This window comes from Polypterus senegalus, chromosome 12 (assembly GCF_016835505.1).
Source record: "Polypterus senegalus isolate Bchr_013 chromosome 12, ASM1683550v1, whole genome shotgun sequence".
Classification (NCBI taxonomy): domain Eukaryota; kingdom Metazoa; phylum Chordata; class Cladistia; order Polypteriformes; family Polypteridae; genus Polypterus; species Polypterus senegalus.
This window is the reverse complement of record NC_053165.1, coordinates 45,797,794-45,821,776: the sequence shown is the minus strand read 5'-3', so window position 1 is coordinate 45,821,776 and position 23,983 is coordinate 45,797,794. Positions and strand designations below refer to the sequence as shown.

Below are 23,983 nucleotides of genomic sequence, written 5' to 3'. Positions count from 1 at the left end.
TCAATTGTTCTCTCATTCGCTAGCTAAGCGGAGTTAAGGACCACGCCCCAAAGCTGGCGAGTGAGTGAGGAAGGCCCCGCCCCCTCCCCTCTGCCCACTCCATCTCACTGGGATTTGCGCTAATAAATTGGCACCGCAAGCAAGCTATGATACATGGTGAAATGAGAGAAGTTGCAAATTCAACCAGAATGTTCAAGCAAATGATAGAAAAAAAATCTGTTAAGTAGTTCTCTCATGAAAAGTGGACAGAAAGACAGGCATTGGATTTTATATATTATATATTAGTAAACCTTCAAAATAATGTACAGTTAAAGTCTCAACAGCATTCTCAGCATTTCTGGTGCTTAATAGAGCCAGATAACTATAAGAATCTTCACCAAGCACCTCTGAAAATGTCTGCTTTGTTTGGGTCTCCATTCCTCTGTAAGTCTGACATGAATGTCATGAAATCAAAGTTCAGAACAAGACTGAGAGATGAACATTGAAATGACTCCATAAGAGTGAACCTCAGTGGCTCTGCTCCACCAGACACCTGCCTCTCTTGTTGACTCCATGCAGTGCCAGTCATCTAACTAAAAAACAACTGGACATGTAAATAAAGTGACACAGTGACATGGAACAAAATGACAAATGAATAAGTCATATCTGTGTATTTGGAATTGCATCGTTTTGTTTTGACAACATTCATGTTTTAATTCAATGGTGTGAGATACACTGGAAAATGCATACAGACATACAAAATGCACTTGCAGGTGAACTGAATATTTTTTGTGATGTGTTAATGCAAAATGTGAGTTGTGGACACCAACATTTTGTAAATGTTCAGGCAAAACAAGCTGATTCAGTTTGTTTGGGTTTGAAATAAGCTACGAGAATAAATGTTAGAAAACATGAGTAGCTCTCGGCCATTTTCACTTTGTAAAAGTAGCTCTCAGGGGAAAAAAGGTTGGAGACCCCTGGTCTACATTCATAGTTTCTACTTCCATTCCCCTCCTTTACATTTCCATAATACTGTAGGGTGCCTTTTAAGATTTGGCTTTGACCTTATGAGCCACAGTGTCTGCCATGATACTCTGTTTTTATCTCACCTATGGCCACTGCCCACCTGGAGTTTTCATTTTTCTTACTTGAGAGTGTAAATAACATCTCTCATCCAGATCAGAATAATTCTGTGTATACCAACCTGTCTTTTTAATACCTAGAATCCTTTCTTTCCTAGCATGTGATTGTAGTGCCGATGGGTCCCGTAGCTGGCTCTGTGATCAGTTCAGTGGTCAATGTCCTTGCAAGCCTGGTGCTTTTGGCCCTCGCTGTGACCGCTGTCAGACCGGACACTGGGGATTCCCTAACTGTCGTCAGTGCCAGTGCAATGGGCATTCAGAGGATTGTGACCAGAGGAGTGGAAATTGCCTCACATGTCGGGACCACACAACTGGCAACAAGTGCGAAAGGTTAGATATTTTTATTCCTTGTTATAAAAATTAAATTGACATAAACCAGAAATCAATGGAGTGTGCAAGTACATTTAAAAAATATTTTTGAGTGGAGTATTCCTTTAAATGGGGCGGCATGGTGGTGCAGTGGTAGCGCTGCTGCCTCGCAGTAAGGAGACATGTGTTCTCCCCGTGTCTGTGTGGGTTTCCTCCGAGTGCTCCGGTTTCCACCCACAGTCCAAAGACATGCTGGTTAGGTGCATTGGCGATCCTAAATTGTCCCTAGTGTGTGGGTGTATACGGATGTGTTTGCCCTGCAGTGGGCTGGCGCCCTGCCCAGGGTTTGTTTCCTGCCCTGTGTTGCCTGGGATTGGCTCCAGCAGACCCCCGTGACCCGGTGTTAGGATATAGTGGGTTGGATAATGGCTGGATGGATGGTATTCCTTTAAATCCCTTTACCCTTTCTATGCATTTGATGTTAGTGGCAGTCGCATATTTATTTTAAAATAAAAAAGGCTTTGAAAATTCAGGACTTCCAAGCTTGCTGTCATTTTCACACACATCTGTGTTTTGGGTTTATCAAAAAACATCTACTGAATTGAAGTTCTGTGGTCAGAAACAGAGTATAAAGGAAAGAAACCACCATGGGTCAGTACTGTTGAACGAGGCCTATCAGTAAGCATGGAAGGCAGTCATTAGTAGCATTGGACCAAGAAAACTGAACATTGGACTTTGAAGAAGTGTGTAAAATCGTTTGGTCTGATAAATCTCAGTTTCTTGACAGATTTACCTTAATATGAAGACCTAGATACCACTACAATGATTACATGAGTGTTTTTTAGCACATGTTATGGCACTGGACACAAAATATTCAACATTGTTGCCTATCATATGCTTTCCTATTAATGGCAGCCATGAACAGGCTTTTTTCAACCGGATACAACTACATGTCAGAAAGCTAGAAAAGAGTCTGATACCTCCGAGAACAAAGTGGAGTTAACATGAACTTGTTACCGTGGACCCTTTTAACACAATGCTAAGTCCAGGCCATGTTTAATCAAGAGAGTTACCAGTGCAAATGGAGGTCTAACTTGCTAGTAGATAAAATGGCCAACGGTATTTATTGCCTTTTTCTGTTGTTACTGTACATATAACATGGTGATGTTAGGTGTTGAATAGAAGTTTATGAGTTACTATCATAAGTATATAACTTTTTGTCATACTCGGAATTTCATATTAACTACTGTATGTTGAAATAAAGTACAGTTTTGCACATTAACGTTTGACTTCCCTCTGTATCCCAGAGTTAACTTCTCCAGTTCTTTGTTATACTTGAATGTTTTAATGATGTAGAATTCGACTCAGAAATGCTAGTTGCCCCATCCTGCCTGCACCTGACACTGTCGGTGGTAGATCAAGCTCCATGGGACTCAGAATCTGATGTTTTGGTTGAAAAATAGGAGAGATTGTATAGCTATTGTTTCATCTTCAGCTTCTTCATCTAAGTAGGGGTTAGCAGTACTAATACTTATACTCATACTTATACGAGCTGAGACAGGTGGCCTTTCCGCCTCAGTTCATTATCCAGGAGATAGCTGTAGTTTAACATGTGTGGCAATATAATACAGAGAGGTTTTGAGAGCTGCAAGTACAGGGTTTTGAAAGAGAAAGCGGCCATACTCCATAGGGTTAAAAGTAACAGTGCCAGGGCTGCATAATGGTGATTGCCTGCTGACGTCAAACACCACTGGTACGTAGAAAAAACTCCTAGAACTCCAAACAGCAAAACATAGAAGTGCTAGTACTGAATACGAATGAGTAACGGCCCAACTGAATGACTTACTAGCGTGGATTTGTAAATGGAAGTGGATGAACATGGTAGTTTTTCAAACACTATGCACCTTGTAATAAATACTGTAATCTATCGTCTCTCTAGATGTGCTCTTGGATATTATGGAAATCCAGTTCTGGGATCTGGAGACCAGTGTCGGCCTTGTCTTTGCCCTGATGGGCCCACAAGTGGACGATATTTTGCTGCTTCCTGTTATCAGGACGCAAGAAACCGACAGATTGTGTGCAACTGTCATCAGGGATACACAGGTAAGCAAATGTTTTAACACAGCGGTTCTCAACGTGTGGGGACCCCCCTAGGGGGGTGCGAAGTAACAAAAAAGGGGGGCGTGAAAATGTGAAAAAAAGAAAACAAGAATCAAAAATATGAAAAAAACACCTGTTGAAACCAAAACAAATTAACTTAAAGTACATTCTGATACTAGAACAATAAATATAGAGTTAGATAAATGTCGATAAAAGTTAAGTAGGTATAATAAAATATGCATCTACATTTCAAAAAAATGTTACGGGGGGCGATTAAAACTGTTATGAAAACTCAGGTCGCAAATACTTAAAGGTTGAGAAACGCTGTTTTAACAGCATGAGTCCCTATAGATAAGTATCTCCCATCTCAAAATACAGTGCAAGTGTAGTTTTTATCAGGAAATTTCCCCCTAATGGGCAAGGGCAAAGGTTATGTGGGTTTACATATTTAAATAAATTTTTGACACCACAAGGATCGTAACTTTGTCACCTTTGTGGAAGTGTGAAAGTAACGTTTCTATAATATTTCCTGTCCCCAAAATAAGAATTACAGCACAAAATGTAGAATTTGGGCTTTTACACTGTGTCATTTTAGGGACCCAAGAACAAAAGATGTGTCCATGGCAGGAAGGAACGTTTGATTCATACTGTCAGCCAGTAGCTCACTTCTAAAATGGAGATGTCAGTCTCCTAATTAAAAAATGTTTACGCCAGTAGGACTACTTAACATCCTGTGGAGCACGTAAGAAGGTGTGAAGGATTATTGATTAAGGTTTTGATTTTGGGGGAGTTCACAATTGGTTTTATGTCTGTAGGATTTACATCATAATTTTCAGAAGCTGTAATGTAAGCATTCCAGTCATTTAAGGTCACCACTTAATTCCAGTCAAAACTTTTGAGAAGATACCATCCCTGGATAGCACTTGGTGCTGCCAAATGTTGCCACTCATAGGGATTCAGATTCTTAAGGATTTAACAATTTTACAAGAAATATTCTGTCTGCCTGCTAGTTACACTGCTGCCAGAAAACTCACATCAACATACTTTCCACGTTGTCATAAAATGGGCACAAAATGTCGTCAGTTGATTTTTCTGGTTTGAGAAACAAATCTGCATAATTCAACAATTGATTCTCTGATTCATTGTTACTCAATATGATGTGATACTGTGTATATAGCAGCTAAGGGCTCGATTAAGAGTATCAAGAGACGGATATCGATGCAATTATTAAGTTCAAAAGTAAGACATTGGTGTTGTGAAAGGCAACAGATAAATGGTTAGCTTCAGGAAGTAGGTCATTTGGTCAAGTCTCATCTTTAATTCTTCCAATTGTAGTACTGCAAAATAGAGGAGTCAGGGGCTGACTTGATTAAGGATATCCGTTCATACATCTACTTCAGTCAAGCGATTACCTCCACACATACACTTGATAGAGAGATATTGTGCCAAAGAGCTGCAGTATGGCCTACTTTCACCCACATAAAGCTTGCAATACAAGAGTGAAAAACGCCAAAGCAAAAGCTGTTTAATGCCATGGTTTTTCCACCAATGATTTGCGACTATGGGGTATGGAATCTATGCAAAATGGACATAGAGAAGCTTGATTCATATAGCATGCAACAGAGAGACAGATACTGAAAGCATCAAGGAAATATGACATATAGCTGCTTTTAAAGACATCATCACACAGGCGTTCACGTGAACGTACAAATGGGCAGGACATGTGGTACCCATGTCTGATGCAAGATGGACATGGAAAGGGACATTTAGGTGGCTCAAGGGCTTCATGTGCACAGTTGGTAGATCTCCAGTGGACTACAGAAAGACTGCAACATCATATCAATGGACCAATCAAAATAACAACTGTTGGCCTCCTCGCTTCAGACAGTTGACCCATCTGGATAAAAATGAGAATCAAAGAATTGAAGTAAAATAGAGGAATGCAGCCCTTGACAAATCCAATTATAGGAAGTTTAAACTAATAGTGATTTCTGTAATTACTAGCCTTCTAATAATTCATTTCAAATAATTTCAATAGGAATGGTTTAAAAAAAAAAACCTTCAAAAAGCAGTGTTATTAGATTCTGAAGACACACTTCACCATTTGTGGTGTTCTCAGTACACAAAGTAGACATCTAAAACAGTGCCTGACTTCTACCAAAGACATCCACGATAAACTGTGCCATCATATACAGTATACAGTGAGCCAGCCTTGGACATATAATTTGCCAGCTTTGGGGAGTTTGGATATGTGTATAAATTTAGCTTGGAGTAGGATGTTTTCAAGAACTTTCACATCTTCAAAATACTGTAAATGCCTGTGGATTCCATTACAACTACTACTATTGTAATCATGAAAAATCATTGAAACTCCCCTTAACACACTCCCGAGAAATAATTTGTTATTAATTTTATTTGGAGCACAGTAGAAAATGCATAGAGCCAAATTATACAGTATGTATGTACACAACAAAGAATCTTTTAACTCTCTGAGATCTGAAAGAGTGCTTTTCTGATGCTTTTACCAATAAATATGTATTTTTTTTTTGTTAATGGGCAAAAGACTAGCTCATTGCACTGCATGTTTCCATTTACTATCACCATTTTCCTCCCTCCTCTTCTCCTTACTATAGGAATGGTTTGGAGGTCAAAGAGAGACTTCCAGCGTAAGTAATCAAAATGAAGTAATCTGTGTCTGCACTGCATGGCTTAATAACAGACGCTCGGTTGAGCTCCACTTGCCTTATCTTAAACTCTGATTTGCCTGTGTCGTGGCATTCAGGCTCCCACTCCTCTAACATGTTCTGCTAAAGGAGCTACATGACTTACAATTTGAAAGGGAAAAGACTCTGATTCGCTCCGTCTGCAGATGTTATTGCACTCGCATAAAGGAGAATGGAGTGTTATCATAAAAGAACAAAAGTACACTATACGATAACTTAAGCAATTTTCCTTGAAGGGTTCAGCTACCTCACTCTCTACAAATATTTTCATGGAACTTGATTTCCACTCTCTGTGCCTTATACTGTAGCTGAATAGTAGGTCAGCATAGGCTCCATTTATCTTGTATAATTCCCTCAATGGTTACACTCTAACATCCACTAATCATTGAAAAGAAGATGTCATGCCGTAGTCTTTCACAACTACAGCAGTATCTGTCCAGTTAAAGTGTGTCCTGTTTAGTTGGCAGTAACCCAGTATGCCAGTTCCCATCGAATTGATTGACCCACTAAAAGCCAAACTTTTAGGCATGATCCACTAGTGTGTGAGTAGATGTAGATTTTAACAATATAAGTTCTCTTTATTTGCTCATGAACTGTAAAACGTTTTGTAACAAAAATCTGTTGTGGTTTTATATCTAAAACATTGCACAGTGAAGACCATTTTTGGATTTTCTCACATTATCTAATTCTACATTTATTTCAGAGCAGTCACATGCATTGCACTGTGCCTGGCTTGGAAGCCTCGTACCTAAAATGATGTTTCCACCTGTACTGATCAATTTATTGTTCTTGAGTGCATCTAGTATTTAGCAGATTCCACCTATCTGTCCATGTATTGCTTAAAAAAAGGGAGCCATCCACTTTGTAAACCACTGCAAACACATAAAGATAACATATCTGGTTTCTCTTTTGTAATCTTTTATCTGGTCTCTGAACAAAAAATCTAAATCTAAGAAACCAATCATTTCAATCACGATTTTAGATCTTAAACCTTTATTCTTGTCTCTTGATAGGACCACGTTGTGATGAATGTGCTCCTGGTTACTATGGAAACCCCTCTCAGCCAGGAGGGCGCTGTCAGGCCTGCCAGTGTCACAACAACATTGACATCACCGACCAGGAAGCCTGTGACCGGCGCACTGGCGAGTGCAAAAAATGCCTCTACAACACAGAAGGTCCCGGCTGTGGAGTCTGCAGAGCAGGCTACTTTGGAGATGCCAGCAGACGTGACTGCAGGAGTAAGTACAGTCTTCTTAGATTGACTCCAGAATTCATATGGTGTAGTCAAAAGCTAAGCAAAGATTGTAGGCCATGATAATAAATATATTTGTGGCGTGGAATGTGCATAGCAATGTCTAGACTTCTTTACCAAAACTCAATTAGATTATCTGTTACTCAGAAGATGAACAATGCCATTTAAAAGAATGCTGCTAGTGTGTGCTCCCAGGTAATGAAGATGAAGTATTGCAAGGATATATGCATGTATGTATGTATGTAAATGCATATTATATGTTTATTATACTGTACATGTACTATATAATAAAATGCTACGGTCTGTGTGCGTTTCCAGTCCTTCTGAGCAATCTGATTGGTCAATTTGTCAGTTTTGCTGTGGTTGCTCAGTAGTAGGGATAATGACACAACACTTTAAGGGTGTGAAGTTCTGTTCACGATTGTGACAAGTTTTTTGGAGTTAAAATGGATAATTTCAGTAGACTTACCAAGCAACATTCAGTAAATGCTAACAAGGTGCAACCCAAATCCCTTTTAAAGATCTTCCCAAGTATTCACGAGATTATGAGTGATGTTTTCACAACTACTACCATTGGTAGTAGACAGAAGGTGAGCCTGGCACATCAAAATGACAGTGTCTGAGAATCAGGCTTTACAAGAATATAATTGAGAGAAGAAGCACCAGAGAAGCAAGGCTGAAACAAACAAGAATACCAAGGAAAGGTATAAGAGGAGCGCTACTAATACTAATGAGGCACAACCCAAGGACACATTCTCAAGAAAATAAATGATGTTTTCACAGTGGGTAATGAGAGTCCATCTATCATTGGTGGTTAGCTAAAAAGCAGACAGGAGACAAGCAAGGCGCATCAAAATGACAGAGTCGAGAAAGGAAGCTGAAGGCAAGTTGACATAACCAGTGACTGGGTAGGATACAGACGTAATCATACAAAATATTAGTGTATCTGTCATGAATAAAAAACACAATGCTATTTAGAAAAACACCTGGCTGGTGGGTCATGAAAGACTTTGCCAAATAAAAATACATATATATTCTTTATGAATATTGTGAACGCTGGCCCCGGCACAGACAGACGGACAACATGTTTTCACCCATCACACCGTTTATTTACACTATATACAATTTCAAAGTCACGTGCACTCACAAACCCCAGTGCCTCTTGCACCGATTTCCCCAAAAGTCCAGGGCCCACAGTCTCTGTGCCTTTGCTCTGGCCGCCTCCTGTCCTCTCTCGAGCTCCGTCCTACTGCCTCCCGACTTCCACCCATGACTGGAGGGAGGCGGCCCCTTTTATGGGAACCCGGATGGGCTCCAGCTGCTTCCCCGCACTTAACGTTGGCCACACCCCTGTGTGGCGGAAGTGCCGGCTGTGCACCCGGAAGCCGTCCGTGTCTCCCCGGTCGTCTTCTCCCCGGCATTTCCTGGTGTGGCGGAAGTGCCGGGCTCCCGGGATAAATAGGCACCGGGGCGCCGCCTGGCAGTGGCCACGGGTCCCTACAGGGCTGGGCTTCAAAGCCCCCTACCCGAGGCCTCCTGCATAACCAGGACGGACGCCCCTTCTTGGTCTGGAGGAGGCAAACACCCTCCTCTGGTCCTCCAAGGCGTCCCGGCCGGGCTCCAGCCCCGGCCGAGGACCACACGGGATGAACCGGCATCGGGGCGCCGCCTGGCGGTGACCACGGGTCCCTACAGGGCTGGGCTTCCAAGCCCCTTACCCGAGGCCCCCAATACAACCAGGACGAACGCCCCCTCGCGGTCTGGAGGAGGCACAAGCCCTCCTCTCCTCCTCCTGGGCGTCGCCCGGCCAGGGACCACAATATCCAAAATCTCCTTAATTTGCCAATCACTCCCCATTAATGAAAGTATTGGTGGCGGGTCAGAATTATCAGGAGAGCTAAATGGTGCAGTAGTAAACTCACTTAAGGAAAAATGAAACATACCAAAGCTGTCTGTGCATTTAGAAAGTGATCAAGTCACGTTTATTGTTACTTGTTACTACGAAATTCTTACTTATATGATTCCTCTGAACAGTTGACGATAATGCAGTACCAGTAAAAGGCACACTAACACAAAAAGGTATACACAGAATGCAACATATTAAGCATGTATCCATCCATCCATTATCCAACCCGCTATATCCTAACTGCAGGGTCATGGGGGTCTGCTGTATATAGCACCCGACCTGACACAGATTGGACACGGAGGCACGTGTAAAATAAACAAACTATTTTTCTTCACCTGTGGGGCACGTCTTCCCCTTAATCCCCACAGACACAACACAGTTCCAAGCACAGCACCAACAAACACAAAGCACTGTTCCTTTTCACCACCACTCCTCCCAGTCAACCTTGTACTCCTCCACCCGACTCTGGCCGCTGAGTGGTAGTCGCTGGCTCCTTTTATTGGGTACCTGGCAGTGCTACAGGTGGTTGATTGCCGACATCCGGCTGCACTTCGAAATGGTGAAGTGGCTAAACCAGTGTCCAAATGGGGAAAGCAGCTCATGCTGCAGCACCCCCTGGTGACACCTGCGGAACCCAACAGGGCTGCACCAAACTCCAACCCCCATGAAGCCCTGGGGGAGTCCGAGGCACTGCTGCAACCCAGGGAGGCTGCCATCTAGTGTCCAGGGGGAGATGTTGTGTTTCCCATGCTTGCTCCCCTGGTATATATGCTGTATATATACAGCATTCTAAACATTGTCACGTTCTATATACTTCTCCTCCAGATCTCTACATCTCTACACATTGATTGAAACAGTACCGGAAGTCTTCTTGCTTGAGGCTCTTCAACAGGCTTGTCTTCACTTCATCCATTGAAGAAAAATGTGCTCCCTTCAGGTCACTTTGATTTTTGGGAACTAGTAAAAATCACAGGGAGCTAAATCGGGTTTGTGCCACTCAAAAACTTGTGTGTGAGACAAACTATTATCACTGTACACTGTTTTTATCATTTCATAAGTTTCTGTGGCTGTTTTGTTCAATTTTGCGAGAAATTTGATGTTCGATTTTTTTACCTGACATTATCGCGGAAACTCGTGTAGCGATTATTGTGGAAATACTGACTGGGCTATTCACAGGATACACCTAGCTGGTCAGCGGTTTGAGAGGGCTTGTAGGTGGGGATATAGTTCTATGATTCACGTTCAGCTGACCTCCGGATGGTTTTCCAGGAAAGCCCCGAGTCCATTCCGGTTAATTTTGTGTCTCGCCTTGTATATATTCAGTCATGGCCGAAAATATCGGCACATGTGGAATTTTCCCAGAAAATGCACCATTTCTCCCAGAAAATTGTTGCAATTACAAATGTTTTGGTATACACATGTTTGTTTCCTTTATGTGCATTGGAACAACACAAAAAACAGGGAAAAAAAGGCAAATCTGACATCATGTCACACAGAACTCCAAAAATGGGCCAGACAAAATTATTGGCACCTTTTCCAAATTGTGGGTAAATTGTTTTATTTCAAGCATATAATGCTCGTTTGAACTCACCTGTGGCAAGAAACAGGTGCTGGCAATATAGCAATCACACCTGAAGCCAGTTAAAATGGAAAAAAGTTGACTCAACCTTTGTGTTGTGTGTCTGAATGTGCCACACTAAGCATGGAGAACAGAAAGAAGAGCAGAGAATTGTCTGAGGACTTGAGAACAAAAATTGTGGAAAAATATCAACAATCTCAAGGCTACAAGTCCATCTCCAGAGATCTTCATGTTCCTTTGTCCACTGTGCACAACATAATCAAGAAGTTCACAACACATGGCACTGTAGCTAATCTCCCTGGACGTGGACGGAAGAGAAAAATTGATAAAAGACTGCAACGAAGGATAGTCCAAATGGTGGATAAACAGCCCCAATCAACTTCAAAACATATTCAAGCTGTTCTGCAGACTCAGGGTGCAACAGTGTCAGCTCAAACTATCCGTCGACATCTGAACGAAATGAAATGCTATGGCAGAAGAGCCAGGAGGACCCACTGCTGACACAGAAACATAAAAAAGACAGACTGGAGTTTGCTAAAATGTACTTGAGGAAGCCAAAATCCTTCTGGGTGAACGTCTTGTGGACAGATGAGACCAAGGTAGAGCTTTCTGGTAAAGCTCATCATTCTACTGTTTACAGAAAATGGAATGAGGCCTACGAAGAAAAGAACACAGTACCTACAGTCAAACATGGTGGAGGTTCTAAGATGTTTTGAGGATGTTTTGCTGCCTCTGGCACTGGATGCCTTGACAGTGTGCAAGGCGTCATGAAATCTGAACAGTACCAAACGATATTGGGGCGCAATCTAGGGCCCAGTGTCAAAAAGCTGTGTCTGCGTCAGAGGTCATGGGTGTTCCAGCAGGACAATGACCCCAAACATACTTCTAAAAGCACCCACAAATGGTTGAAGACAAAACGCTGGAGAGTCCTGAAGTGGCCAGCAATGAGTCCGGATCAAAATCCGATTGAACACTTATGAAGAGATCTCAATATTGCTGCTGGGAGAAGATGCCCTTCAAATCTGAGAGACCTTGAGCAGTTTGCAAAAGAAGAGTGGTCAGAAATTCCAGTTGAGAGGTGTATCAAGCTTGTTGATGGTTATAGGAAGCGCTTGATTTCAGTTATTTTTTCCAACGGGCGTGCAACCAAATATTAAGTTGAGGGTGCCAATAACTTTATCCAGTCTGGTTTTTGAGTTTTGTGTAAAATGATGTTAGATTTTTTCTCCGTTTTTTTCTGTTGTTCCAATGCACATAAAGGAAATAAACATGCATATACCAAAACATTTGTAATTGCAATAATTTTCTGGGAGGAATGGTGCATTTTCTGGGAAAGTTTCAGGGGTGCCGATAATTTCGGCCATGACTGTATATACAGTATATATGTGTGTGTAAATCCTTCTATATAAAAGCGGTCGGGATTGTCCTTCCGTCCCGTGAGTGCTACGCAGGCACGGAGTTTCACACTCGCCTCATCCATTTTGCAATGTACGATGGGATTTGTAGTTTCGATTTTCTACTCCAGACTGTGCGATATCTTCTTCTTCTTTCTTACTATATAAAAGCGGTCGGGATTGTCCTTCCGTCCGGTGAGTGGAAAGCGTATCACAGACTTACTACTTGCAGCTTGCGGTACAAAGCAACATGATGTGAGCAGAGTTCTGGTGCTCCCATCTTTCCCTTGCTTTTGTGCGCGATGCGCTGGAAAAATAGACAAAATTATGTCTCTGGAAATAATTAATGTGGATGGAGTACAAATGCCTCACCGCGTAGTAAATATCAGGGGGGTTCAAAAGGATGACCTCAATATAGATAAAAAGTTTAAATTTCATCACAAAAATAACAGAAACTATAAGTATTAAAGTAATACCGCTCAAATGCAATATAACCAAATGAATGAGTTTGTATAAAATATCAAATTGATCTACATATTGAATTGCCTGAAGAAGTGGTCAACTTAAAAGTCGGTCGCCTTAAAAGGCGGGTCAGCCTAGTATTCATATATATAGTGTATATGCTAGCTCTGTTTCTTTGTCAAATACAGATTATAGAATACATTTAAAATTATTTGATATCTCTTGCCCTATATGTATCCTCAGCATCCCTTGTATGCCTTTCTTCAATAACCCTTATTAGAAAAGAGCCATTAAGGAAGAAGCTAAAACAAGCATTCAAAAATTTCCAAGTATACAATATCATAGCATTCCGTTTTCATCTGGCACAATGTTGCCATGCCTCCTATGATTGTTTCTCATAAAGTGGTGTAATGCCTCCAGAAATATCACAAATATGTCCCACAAGCCTGTCTTGAGGAGGTGCACAAGAAGTCAGCCAAGCTGTCAGTAACTGGAACTGGAAAGGACCTTCAATTCCCATCTTCTTTTTATAGAGCGGGGGACTGGCCCTTAAAGATGATGGATGAGTGGCCCTGCCTCTTGGAAATGCACTCATAAAATACAAGAAACATACGAGAACCACAAAACACTAATAGATACTTTATAATAACTAAATTGAATAAAATTAACAGGTAGTACATAATTCAACAGACAAAAAATGGACAGAACAATATTATAAAAATAACTGAAACAATGAACAATATTGAAAAGAACACAAAGTAGACAAAGAGTAGCACTTTAAACAGGAACCAGGTGATGAATCCAGACTTGACCATAACAATACCCTCAACATGGATTAAGCAGAACCATGTTTTATGCCCATTTAATGTTTTCTCAGTCTGCCATTTCACATGCCCATTATAGCTTGTCCTTCTGTTTTCACTTTTGCTAACTGAAAAGATAGATAGATAGATAGATAGATAGATAGATAGATAGATAGATAGATAGATAGATAGATAGATAGATAGATAGATAGATAGATAGATAGATAGATAGATAGATAGATAGATAGATAGATACTTTATTAATCCCAAGGGGAAATTCACAAATTCATATGGCTTGATTTGGCACCTCATTATGGTGTGCTGTATTGTTTATATTTGTAACTAGAACAAGCTACTCAGTTTATGTAAAGTGTTTCGATATGTAGTCATTTTTTTCAGTGAACTTTTATCTTTAAAAAATATGCTTAATGACTTCCCTTCTTTTGCTGCTTCCAGAATGCACATGTAATTTCTTGGGCACAGACCGCAGTCAGTGCAGATCTCAGGAAGAGTGCACATGTGAAAGGAGCAGTGGGCAGTGCCAATGTATGCCCAATGTTGTTGGTCGAAACTGTGATCACTGTGCTGTGAACTTCTGGAACCTGGCCAGTGGAAGTGGCTGTATTGCTTGTGGCTGCGACCCTAACAATGCCATCAGCCCAGCGTGTAATGAGGTGAGTGCCACATATTGGCATTAGGGTAACTGGATGCTGAAAAGTCTTCTTCTTCTTCTTCTTCTTCTTCTTCTTATTATTATTATTATTATTATTATTATTATTATAATAACTGAAGTTCAGTCCTGTGATGGCCTAAAGTACAAGCAGCAGAAGAGTTTAAGAGAGGGCACGCACAAAATAAAGTTGAGTGACCACAAGTCCATGTATATGGAAAAGTTAGGTTCAAGTAAACACCAAAGGAGAATGCTGATGTAAGGACTAGTCATTCATTCTACAGTAATTTACCATTTAGCATGATGAGTAATTTTAAGTTAGGGCTGCAATCAAGTAGATGCCGATATATTGCTTACACCTGTTAATGCTGCCACCACTTCTTTTAGTTTTCAGCTTTTTCAACACTCTGGGGTCCTATGCTGTCCAAGATTGGATCCTCTCCCCATAACCCTAAAACTGACTTTTGCGGATTATAAAAATTAATGGCATTAGCTGTTGTGAACTTCAGCATGAAAGTGCCAATAACTGGTTAAAATGCCACTAGAGGGAAAAATAGCATTGAAAACTGGTTAGTCACGCAAAGGGAAATGTAGTATCTTTACAAATAAAAATATTTATTATAATAAAAAGGCTCACTTTAACAAGAAGCCCTGAAGAGCACACAAAACACAGAAGGCAAAGCCATCAAAATGGGCAGTCCAAAGCAAACACTGTCCCAATACAACTCCAAAATAGGAATCTTCCTCCGGCTGTAGTTCATATTCTTGTTTTATATATGTTTTTGATCATTTTTGAGTCTTTGATTTATGTTAATGTTACTTTTGTTTAATATTTACTGTACTCCCGATGCTTATTTTGTGTTCCTTGTATCTTGTGTGTGGGTGGTGTCCTCAAGAGGCAGAGCAACCTGCCCATCAACACAAGGGGCTGCCCTCAGCCCAGTAAAGGCGGGTTCACCCCACATTTCTTTGTGGTTTATTCGAAAATACTTAGGAGTGCCGAGTTCTTGGTTTTGTGATTTTCTTGTGCTTTTTATTTACTGGATTTTTGACCTCTGAGCTCTGGATTCCGACTGTTCTTTGGATTTTGCATTGGAACTTTGTTCGACTTGGATTACCTTTGCTGACGACTCCTTTTTGCCTTCGCTTTCCTTGGAACTTATTTTTGTGCTACAGAGCATTTTGTATTACTAAATCGTTATCTTTTTAAAGATTGTACGTGGCCCTCCGTGTTACTATCCAGGGTTTTTTGATGGTGTTTTCTGCTCTAGTGGGCATTTTTGGAACTGTTCACGAGATACGTGCTTAAGAACTCTCAAGCTCATAACATAATTGAAAAACAGAGCTTAGAAGTTAAAAAATCCAGAAATTCACAAACAAGCACAAAATAATAATCACTAAAGACACTCACCACCATGACAAGCGCATTCAGAATGAACCGCAATGGACTGTGTTGTTTTCCTGAGCTTTTATAGGGCTGAGGGCAATCCCATGAAGTGAACGGGACGTATCAAATGAACATGAAAGACATTAAAGAAACATTCAAACCCCAGTCCGTTTTTTGGGGTTGGTTTTGGCAGAAACATAACAGATAGAATTGATATTAGTGTTAGCATTTTAAACAAAGTGGTGCACTTAGAAAATAATCTGGAGTTCTGCAGCTGTTTTTGAAGTCTGAATAGCTCTTCAGTGTTCCACATTTGTTTATTATTTCCAGTTCACTGGAAAGTGTCAATGTCGCCAAGGCTTTGGAGGACGGACATGTCAGGAATGCCAGGATAATTACTGGGGAGACCCCAATGTACAGTGCCGAGGTGAGACACACTCTGACCCATCGTATGCATTTTTAGACTGAAGTAATTGAGCAGAATTATTATATTTTAATCCTTACTTTTTCTCCAGCTTGTGACTGTGACCCTAGAGGTATTGAAATCTCACAATGTAGACGATCCACTGGCCACTGTGTTTGCAGGCAAGGCGTATCGGGTGTGAGGTGTGACCAGTGTGCCCGTGGATTCTCTGGAAAGTTTCCTGACTGTCAACCCTGCCATCAGTGCTTTGGAGACTGGGACAGAGTTGTACAAGATCTTGCTGCTCGCACCCGAAACCTGGCTGAGAGAGCCCGTCAGATTCAACAGACTGGTCTTACTGGTGTCTATGAGAAGAACTTCAGAGAGCTGGAAGAAAAGCTGGCTCAGGCACAGACTATTGTGAATGCTCGCAATGCTACTGCTGAATCTATAACTAAACTCATGGATCTGATGAAGGGACTAAGGTGAGCAGGCAGCTTGTGATGTGTCTCAAACAGGTGCTTTTCAAATGTTTTTAATGAGAGGAGATGATGTAGTCATTTGTAGGACCTAGCAGGCATAAAACATACCTGAACTCGGAATATGTCTTCTTTGTATTAGTTCAGGGGTGGGCAAAGTCCTTGTCAATAATTTAATTTCATGGCTTGTTGGGCTTGTCAGTACTTTAACTCTTCCATGTCAGCTCATTCTCATATCCTAGACTTTTTTTCCTTTCTAAGGATATCATCCAAATGATTTGAAGTCTAAAACAATAAATACTTCTCAGTCCTTGACTTTTTTTCTCTTTATTTTCCTTCCAAGTATTTAATTAAACCAAACAGTGCACAATGAATACACGTGGGTGTAAATTGAAATGAGCTAAATGGAGAAATGCTGGTTCCCTTTGTCATTTGCACCTTATTGCCAATAAAAAAGGAATTAAAAACTAAGAATACAGCCGTTTAAGACTAAAATAAGGGTTTAAAATGAGCAAGACAACTAAATTGAAGCAGAAGTGTTACTTGAGTAATAAGTGCTTCTTATTGAGCAATTGGGTTGGAACAAAAACCTGCAGCCAGTGTCGACCTCCAGGAATGTCTTTGCCCACCCCTGTATTAGTTTATACTTGCCTCAGTCTTATTATGGAAGTAATTAGATGGACTCTGAAATCAGCTTCAGCACTTTGAACATTTGAATGTATTTGACATGGCAATCTGTTTTGCCATGTGAAGGTCTAATATTGACCCTAATCTCATCCTAGTTGCTTCCACATAGACCTGAGTATCCCAAACCTTCGACCTTTCTCTATTAAGTCACACTTAAGTTAGCAGATTCAGTTATGGTCACCCCATCAGTGCAACCAAAAATTACTTTTACACTGAAAAAATGGTACAAAATGGAAATTATACTGAGGACATCGAAGAGCAAACTTTAAAAACTGTCTAAAATGTGTTACAGTTACTTGTGTGTTATGTAAAGAAACCTAAAAAACTTTTACTCAAAACATATTCTGGAACTGTTTTCAAATTATATAATTTATTGCCTTCAAACAACTATTTGTACACCTGGCCATTGGAGGTTTCTCAAAGCCCTGCTCAGAATTTGGTAGGCCCCCCTTTGGCAGCAATAACAGCATACAGCCTCCTGGGCATGCTTTCAACAAGGGTGTTGCAAATAGCTGGGTTAAGGCTCTCCCATTTGTGCTAGAGCATGTCTTTCAAATTCTATTTGTTGCTTGGTGGGTCTGCTGGACATTTCCTTTTTATCTCATCCCTGAGGTGCTCAATAGGATTGAAATCCCTAGTTTGTGGGGACCACTCAAGCACTTTCAACTTTTTTTTTTCTTTTTTGACAAGGAAGGCTTTCACAAACTTTGCAGAGTGCTTAGGGTCGTTATCTTGCTGGAAAACATAGTGACGCCCAAGTAGTTGGGAAGCAGATGGGAATTCATGATGTTTTCAATAAATTGGAAATTGCTGACACCGGAAGCTGCCATGCAACACCAAACCAACACGCTTCCACCACAATGCTTGACTGTTGGATTTAGGCACTGGGGGCTATGCTTCTTCTTCGAGTTGTGCCACACTCTCTGATGACCATCTAATCCAAACATGTTGAATTTGGATTCATCAAACCATAAAATGATTTCCAGAAGCACATAGGCTTGTCAACATATTCTTTGGCAAATTTATGTTCTTTTTACTTATAAATGGCTTCTTACGAGGAACCCTTCCGTGCAGCCCACTTTCGTTCATCCTGTTCTTTAGTGTTTGTGTGCAAACCTGAATTCCAGTGGCCTCATTAACTTGCTTTGCAATTTGTGGAGCAGACAGCTTTCATTTTTTCATGGCAAGCTCTTTGATGTACCTGTCTGTCCCTGAACTCGTCTTTCTTTTTCTCCCTCTTCCCTCCGAATTAACGATTTCACAAGAGTTCGTGAATTTCTGAATGATGTAGTGCATGGTGGTGTGCATCATATCAAGTCTGGTGGCAATGTTTTGAACAGAAAGACTCTGATTTTATTATTTTATGACTCTTTCCCTCAACGCATTTGGTATTTCAGCAGTTTTAGCCATGTTGGAAAACTCAACTAACCCTACCCTAACTGCATCATTTCCGCCACGAGTATTATTTGTGATCAGCTGATTTATTGATCTTATTGAGTTCAACCTTGTGGTCCATTATTGTTCTCTGGTTTTAACACTCATAACATTAACACTAGAATTACCAGAGCCTACGAAAAAACTTGTAGATCCGTCCAACCTTAAATCGCTTCTCACCTCTCCATCAGCGTCTTTTGTCCTTTAAATGTGTTGATAAGCAGCAAGCAGCAAGCTATCACATCCCCCTATGCTATCACATCCCCCACCGGCGCACAGTTTTCTCAGCTCAAGTCTGTTTATCTGTGTATTAGTTGCTTGGAGTTGTATAGAGTGAGAAGTCAAGAAAAATGACACCTTTTATAAATACTATATCGTTATTTGGAACACATGCATTTCATGTGTGTTTCGTGTCTACAACAATCTATGTACAGTAAACACATCATTAAAACAGAAACGTTTTTCATGTTTTAGTAATAATTGACAAAATGTAGACATGAAGTGTATAATGTGTTAAGCCTGATTTCTAAATATCAAATAAACACTTTCACAAAAGGTACAAATATACCACAAGTGCGCTTTTATTCAAAACTATAACTGCAGAAAAACAACACGCATTAGGGTGCGACATTGACACACATTTACTACGACTGCTTTGGTGGCAGAATGGTATTAGCTGTTGACTGGTAATCAAACCTTCACAGGCTCGTCCCCGACGAGTCAGTTTTGAGAAGCCAGCTGCTTTTATTCTTACTATTTTAGAATAAAAACATACATTTGATTTCAGTCTGTAACAGCCGGTGTAAATGTATGATACTTGTAAAGGTTAGCTTTGTTTTTTTTTTTTATTATTCAGTTTCATTCTCTCAGTCAAGGTCACGATCCTACCCTAGACCCCGCCCCCCCATCTGACACTTCTGTTTTCACATAAAGACGTGCTATATCTCTGCACTCTGTAGGAAGTAAGTAAATAACATTCGATCTGGCTTTTATGTAAGTAACATATAAATGTTGATGTACAAGTATAACAAAACAAGTGCACTTTTATTCAAGACTATAACCAAAGAAAAGAGAAAGTCACAAGTACACTGCTGAGCTTCCTGTGTTTGAGCGACACGGGCATGCTGAAAAAATACATGTGTAATGCCACGAAAAGTGCACGCAGACACTTCAGTTCACAAACATTTGTATGAGAATGCAGTCAGACTTCTTTTTAGGGCACATACACCGTCCAGATGTTATTTATTTGGATTTATTTATGTACTTCCTACAGAGTGCAGAGCTATAGCACGTCTTTCTGTGAGAACAGAAGTATCGGATGGGGGGGGTAGGGTAGGATCAAGAACGTGACTGAAAGAATGAAACTGAATAATAAAAAAAAAAACAAAGCTAACCTTTACAAGTATCATACATTTACACCAACTATTACAGACTGGAATCAAATGTATGCTCTTATTCTAAAATAGTAAGAATAAAAGCAGCCGACTTCTCAAAACAGACTCGTCGGGGATCGAACCCATGAAGTTTTGACTACCAGTCAACAGTTGAAACTGTTGTGCCACCAAAGCAGTAAATGTGTGTCAATGTCACATCCTAACGCGTGTTGTTTTTCTGCAGTTATATTTTTGAATAAAAGCGCACTTGTTCTGGTATAGTTGTACCTTTTATGAAAGTGTTTATTTGATATTTGGACTTCAGGATTAACACATTATACACTTCATGTCTACATTTTCTCAATTATTACTAAAACATGAAAAACATTCCTGTTTAAACGGTGTGTTTACTGTACATAGATTGTTGTAGACACGGAACACACATGAAATGCATGTGTTCCAAATAACGATATAGTATTTATAAAAGGTGTCGTTTTGCTTGACTTCTCACTCTATACAACTGACATGCAGGTAAACAGACTTGAGCTGAGAAAACTGTGCGCCGGTGGGGGATGTGATAGCTGACTGCTTGCTGTTTGCTGCTTATCAACACATTTAAAGGACAAATGATGCTGACGGAGAGGTGAGAAACGATTTAAGGTGAGACGGATCTACGAGTTTTTTCGTAGGCTCTGGTAATTCTAGTGTTAAGGATTCCCCTAAGCAAGGCACCTAACAATTCTGAGCTTTCCTCATCAGCAAACATCCATGGGGAACACAATAACTAAGCAGGTGGGAGCCAGCAAAACAATGAATACTTAAACATATTGCGCTGTGACATTTATTGTTATGTTTCATTCATGCTTTATAAAAATGCAGAAACAGTATAAATTGTTAATTTTTCTGTAAACGTTTCATCATCCAGCAAGTGAAATAGAAAAATATTTTTTTTCTGAGGTTTATGTACATATTTTTGCAATCGTTGACATGCTTGATAACTATGGACACAAGCAGTTTGATCCCAGTGGACATTTTCACTCAGCAGTGAGAGTGTTAATTGATTATGCATCATTATTATAGCCTATGTTCGCTTCCCGGGTCCTCCCTGCGTGGAGTGTGCATGTTCTCCCCATGTCTGCGTGGGTTTCTTCCGGGCTCTCCGGTTTCCTCCCACAGTCCAAAGAAATGCAGGTTAGGTGGGTTGGCAATTCTAAATTGACCCTAGTGTGTGCTTGGTGTGTGGGTGTGTTTGTGTGTGTCCTGCGGTGGGTTGGCACCCTGCCCAGGATTGGTTCCTGCCTTGTGCCCTGTGTTGGCTGGGATTGGCTCCAGCAGACCCCCGTGAGCCTGTAGTTAGGATTCAGCGGGTTGGAAAATGGATGGATGGATTATAGCCTATTTGGTAACTGTCTTATCAGCCACATTATCAACCAAAAGACCCCACGTCCTGTGCCTATGCTATCAATGGAAAAAAGCAGTTTTAGATCTGTGCTACATTGCTATTTGTTTACCTTCGAGTTATCATATTTTTTCATGTTGTAAAGTATGATGTAGGAACAAGTAATATGAAAATAAAAATAGTGTGGTAACAAAATACCTTGTTTCCTAGGAATAAAATCAGTGAATTGACAGATACCCTAAACAGGCTGGAGGGACAGCTGACCACTGTGCAGGACAACAATTTTGCAACTAGCAACAATCTGAGCTCCTTAGAGAGAGAGGCTCGAAAGGTCAACATGTCTGCAAGTGAACTGGAACGCCAGCTTGATGTCCTCAAGAACTCCAACTTTTTGGGTAGGCATTAATAACCAAGAATGGTTGTAGGTGGTTGGGATTAGAGGGGACATAAGTTGTTTCATTTAAAGCCTGATATGTTTTACTGCGGGTGGCATGGTGGCACAGTGGTGGCGCAGCTGCCTTGCAGTAAGGTGACCTGGGTTCACTTCCCGGGTCCTCCCTGCGTGGAGTTTGCATGTTCTCCCCGTGTCTGCGTGGGTTTCCTCCCAGAGTCCAAAGACATGCAGGTTAGGTGCATTGCCGATCCTAAATTGTCCCTAGTGTGTGTGCCCTGCAGTGGGCTGGCGCCCTGCCCGGGGTTTGTTCCTGCCTTGCGCCCTGTGTTGGTTGGAATTGACTCCAGCAGGACCCTGTGTTAGGATATAGCGGGATGGATTGATGGATGTTTTATTGCAACATGCCATTTTAGAGAATTCTTTTAACTTCTTCTAAATACTATCGTGCAGATTTAATGTTCTCAGCCACAAATCCTCACTTACACAGTCTGAGACATGGTACAGCTCCAAACTGATTTAGTAGATTTGCAGTTCACTGCAGTTCACCCTGACACATGGAATTACTTTATGGTCCATTTCCATGCATTGTTTGCCCTGTTTCCAGTATTTCTTGTCTTCCTAGCAGACTTTTCTACAGCTGTTTCCGCAGTTTACACCACATACTGGACTCACTTCAGGGATTAAGGTTTAATCCTAAAAAGCCAGCAGTCAGCCTCTATGGACCCTTGGGACCTCCAGTCCACGCTACAACTCTAATTTCCAGCTGTATTAAAAGAGATAGAGAACTTAGAAATGTGTTGAATGGTCTGTTATGTCACTTTCTTTATTGTTGTACAAGAGATGAAGCATAGGTCCCGAAAAATTGCAGCACATCTCCTGCCAAGGAACGGCAAGTTTTTCGTGTCATTCAGGGGAGTTCCATGTTTCAACTTGTGACCTAACACAAAATTCGGCTTCTGACATTTAGTGGCACCTCATGACAAATCAGGAAGAAAATCTTTGCCTGTTGTGAGACATTTCGGAATCAATGGATCATACCTATATGTCATCTGGTGCCTTCTTCTGTACTAAACTTGTGTTGTCTAACCTGAGACATGTATGTTGATGATACAGGTCTTATTTATGATGTCTCCTCAATTTACAGGTGATGTTCATGCAGATGGTTTCAGTTTTTGTGTAAGGCTTTAAAATATTTATAAATATTAACCATTGATTCTTGGCCTGTACAGATTATTAGGATTTGTTTAATTGCTGAGCCAGAACTAATGTATTGGAGCTAGTATATTGGTGGATGAGCCTAAATGAAATGAAAGGCATTTTTCCCTATGGCACCCTAATATTTCTGTGCCCTTTGCAGGCGCCTATGACAGCATCCGTGGCTCCTACAATAAGTCCCGTGCTGCAGAGCGCCTCGCCAATGAATCGACCATTACAACACCAAGCACTGTCAGCCAGTCTGCTGACACACGCCGCAAGACAGAGCGTCTGATGGCAGAGAAAAAAGACGACTTCAACAAGAAGAATGCAGCCAACAAACGGGCCTTGAATGATCTCAATGGCAGGGTGCAAATGCTGGACCTGAAGAAAATCAATGAAAAAGTAAAGATCTTTTCTCTGTGTTTTGCGTCTTTGTTTTCATTACTACAGCAGGTGACATGGGCTTGTATCTGAATTCTTGATATGTTTGGAATAGTCTTTCCAGACTTCTAAGCGCTTGACCATCTCAATCCACTGCCTGTTCCTCTTTTATGTTGTCATCTGTTGTTAGCTCCTCTTTATCATGCTGAACACCACCTTACACTAATGCTTGGTAAAAAACCTTGATTTCTGCCAACTGCAGGTATGTGGCGCCACAGAGGATGTCCCCTGTGCTGAAAGTCCATGTGGTGGTGCTGGCTGCAGAAATGATGAGGGAAACAGACACTGTGGTGGATTGAATTGTAATGGCGCCGTAGCAATGGCAGACAATGCACTGGAGAGGGCCAAACATGCAGAGAAAGAGCTCACCAATGCCATAAGAGAGGTGGAGGAGCTGTTTCAAAAGGTAAGCCCACTCCCTGATGCATTCTAGCAAACATGGCTATCCAAGGTCATCATTTTGGGAAGAA

At 40.9% G+C, this 23,983-nt stretch overlaps 1 protein-coding gene across 2 annotated transcripts in view; it reads left to right on the top strand.

The window, feature by feature from the left end:
* lamb2 (laminin, beta 2 (laminin S)) overlaps positions 1-23,983 on the top strand; it is a 202,954-nt gene that overhangs the window by 152,471 nt on the left and 26,500 nt on the right. Inside the window, exons 20-29 of one of the 2 annotated variants that reach the window (XM_039771054.1) lie at positions 1,220-1,451; positions 3,370-3,533; positions 6,164-6,196; positions 7,267-7,491; positions 14,106-14,323; positions 16,037-16,133; positions 16,222-16,594; positions 21,692-21,876; positions 23,233-23,474; positions 23,716-23,919. In XM_039771054.1, the coding sequence (XP_039626988.1) occupies positions 1,220-1,451; positions 3,370-3,533; positions 6,164-6,196; positions 7,267-7,491; positions 14,106-14,323; positions 16,037-16,133; positions 16,222-16,594; positions 21,692-21,876; positions 23,233-23,474; positions 23,716-23,919 (1,973 nt within the window). The remainder of the gene's footprint in view (positions 1-1,219; positions 1,452-3,369; positions 3,534-6,163; positions 6,197-7,266; positions 7,492-14,105; positions 14,324-16,036; positions 16,134-16,221; positions 16,595-21,691; positions 21,877-23,232; positions 23,475-23,715; positions 23,920-23,983) is intronic. The other variant, XM_039771055.1, reaches the window with a different exon arrangement.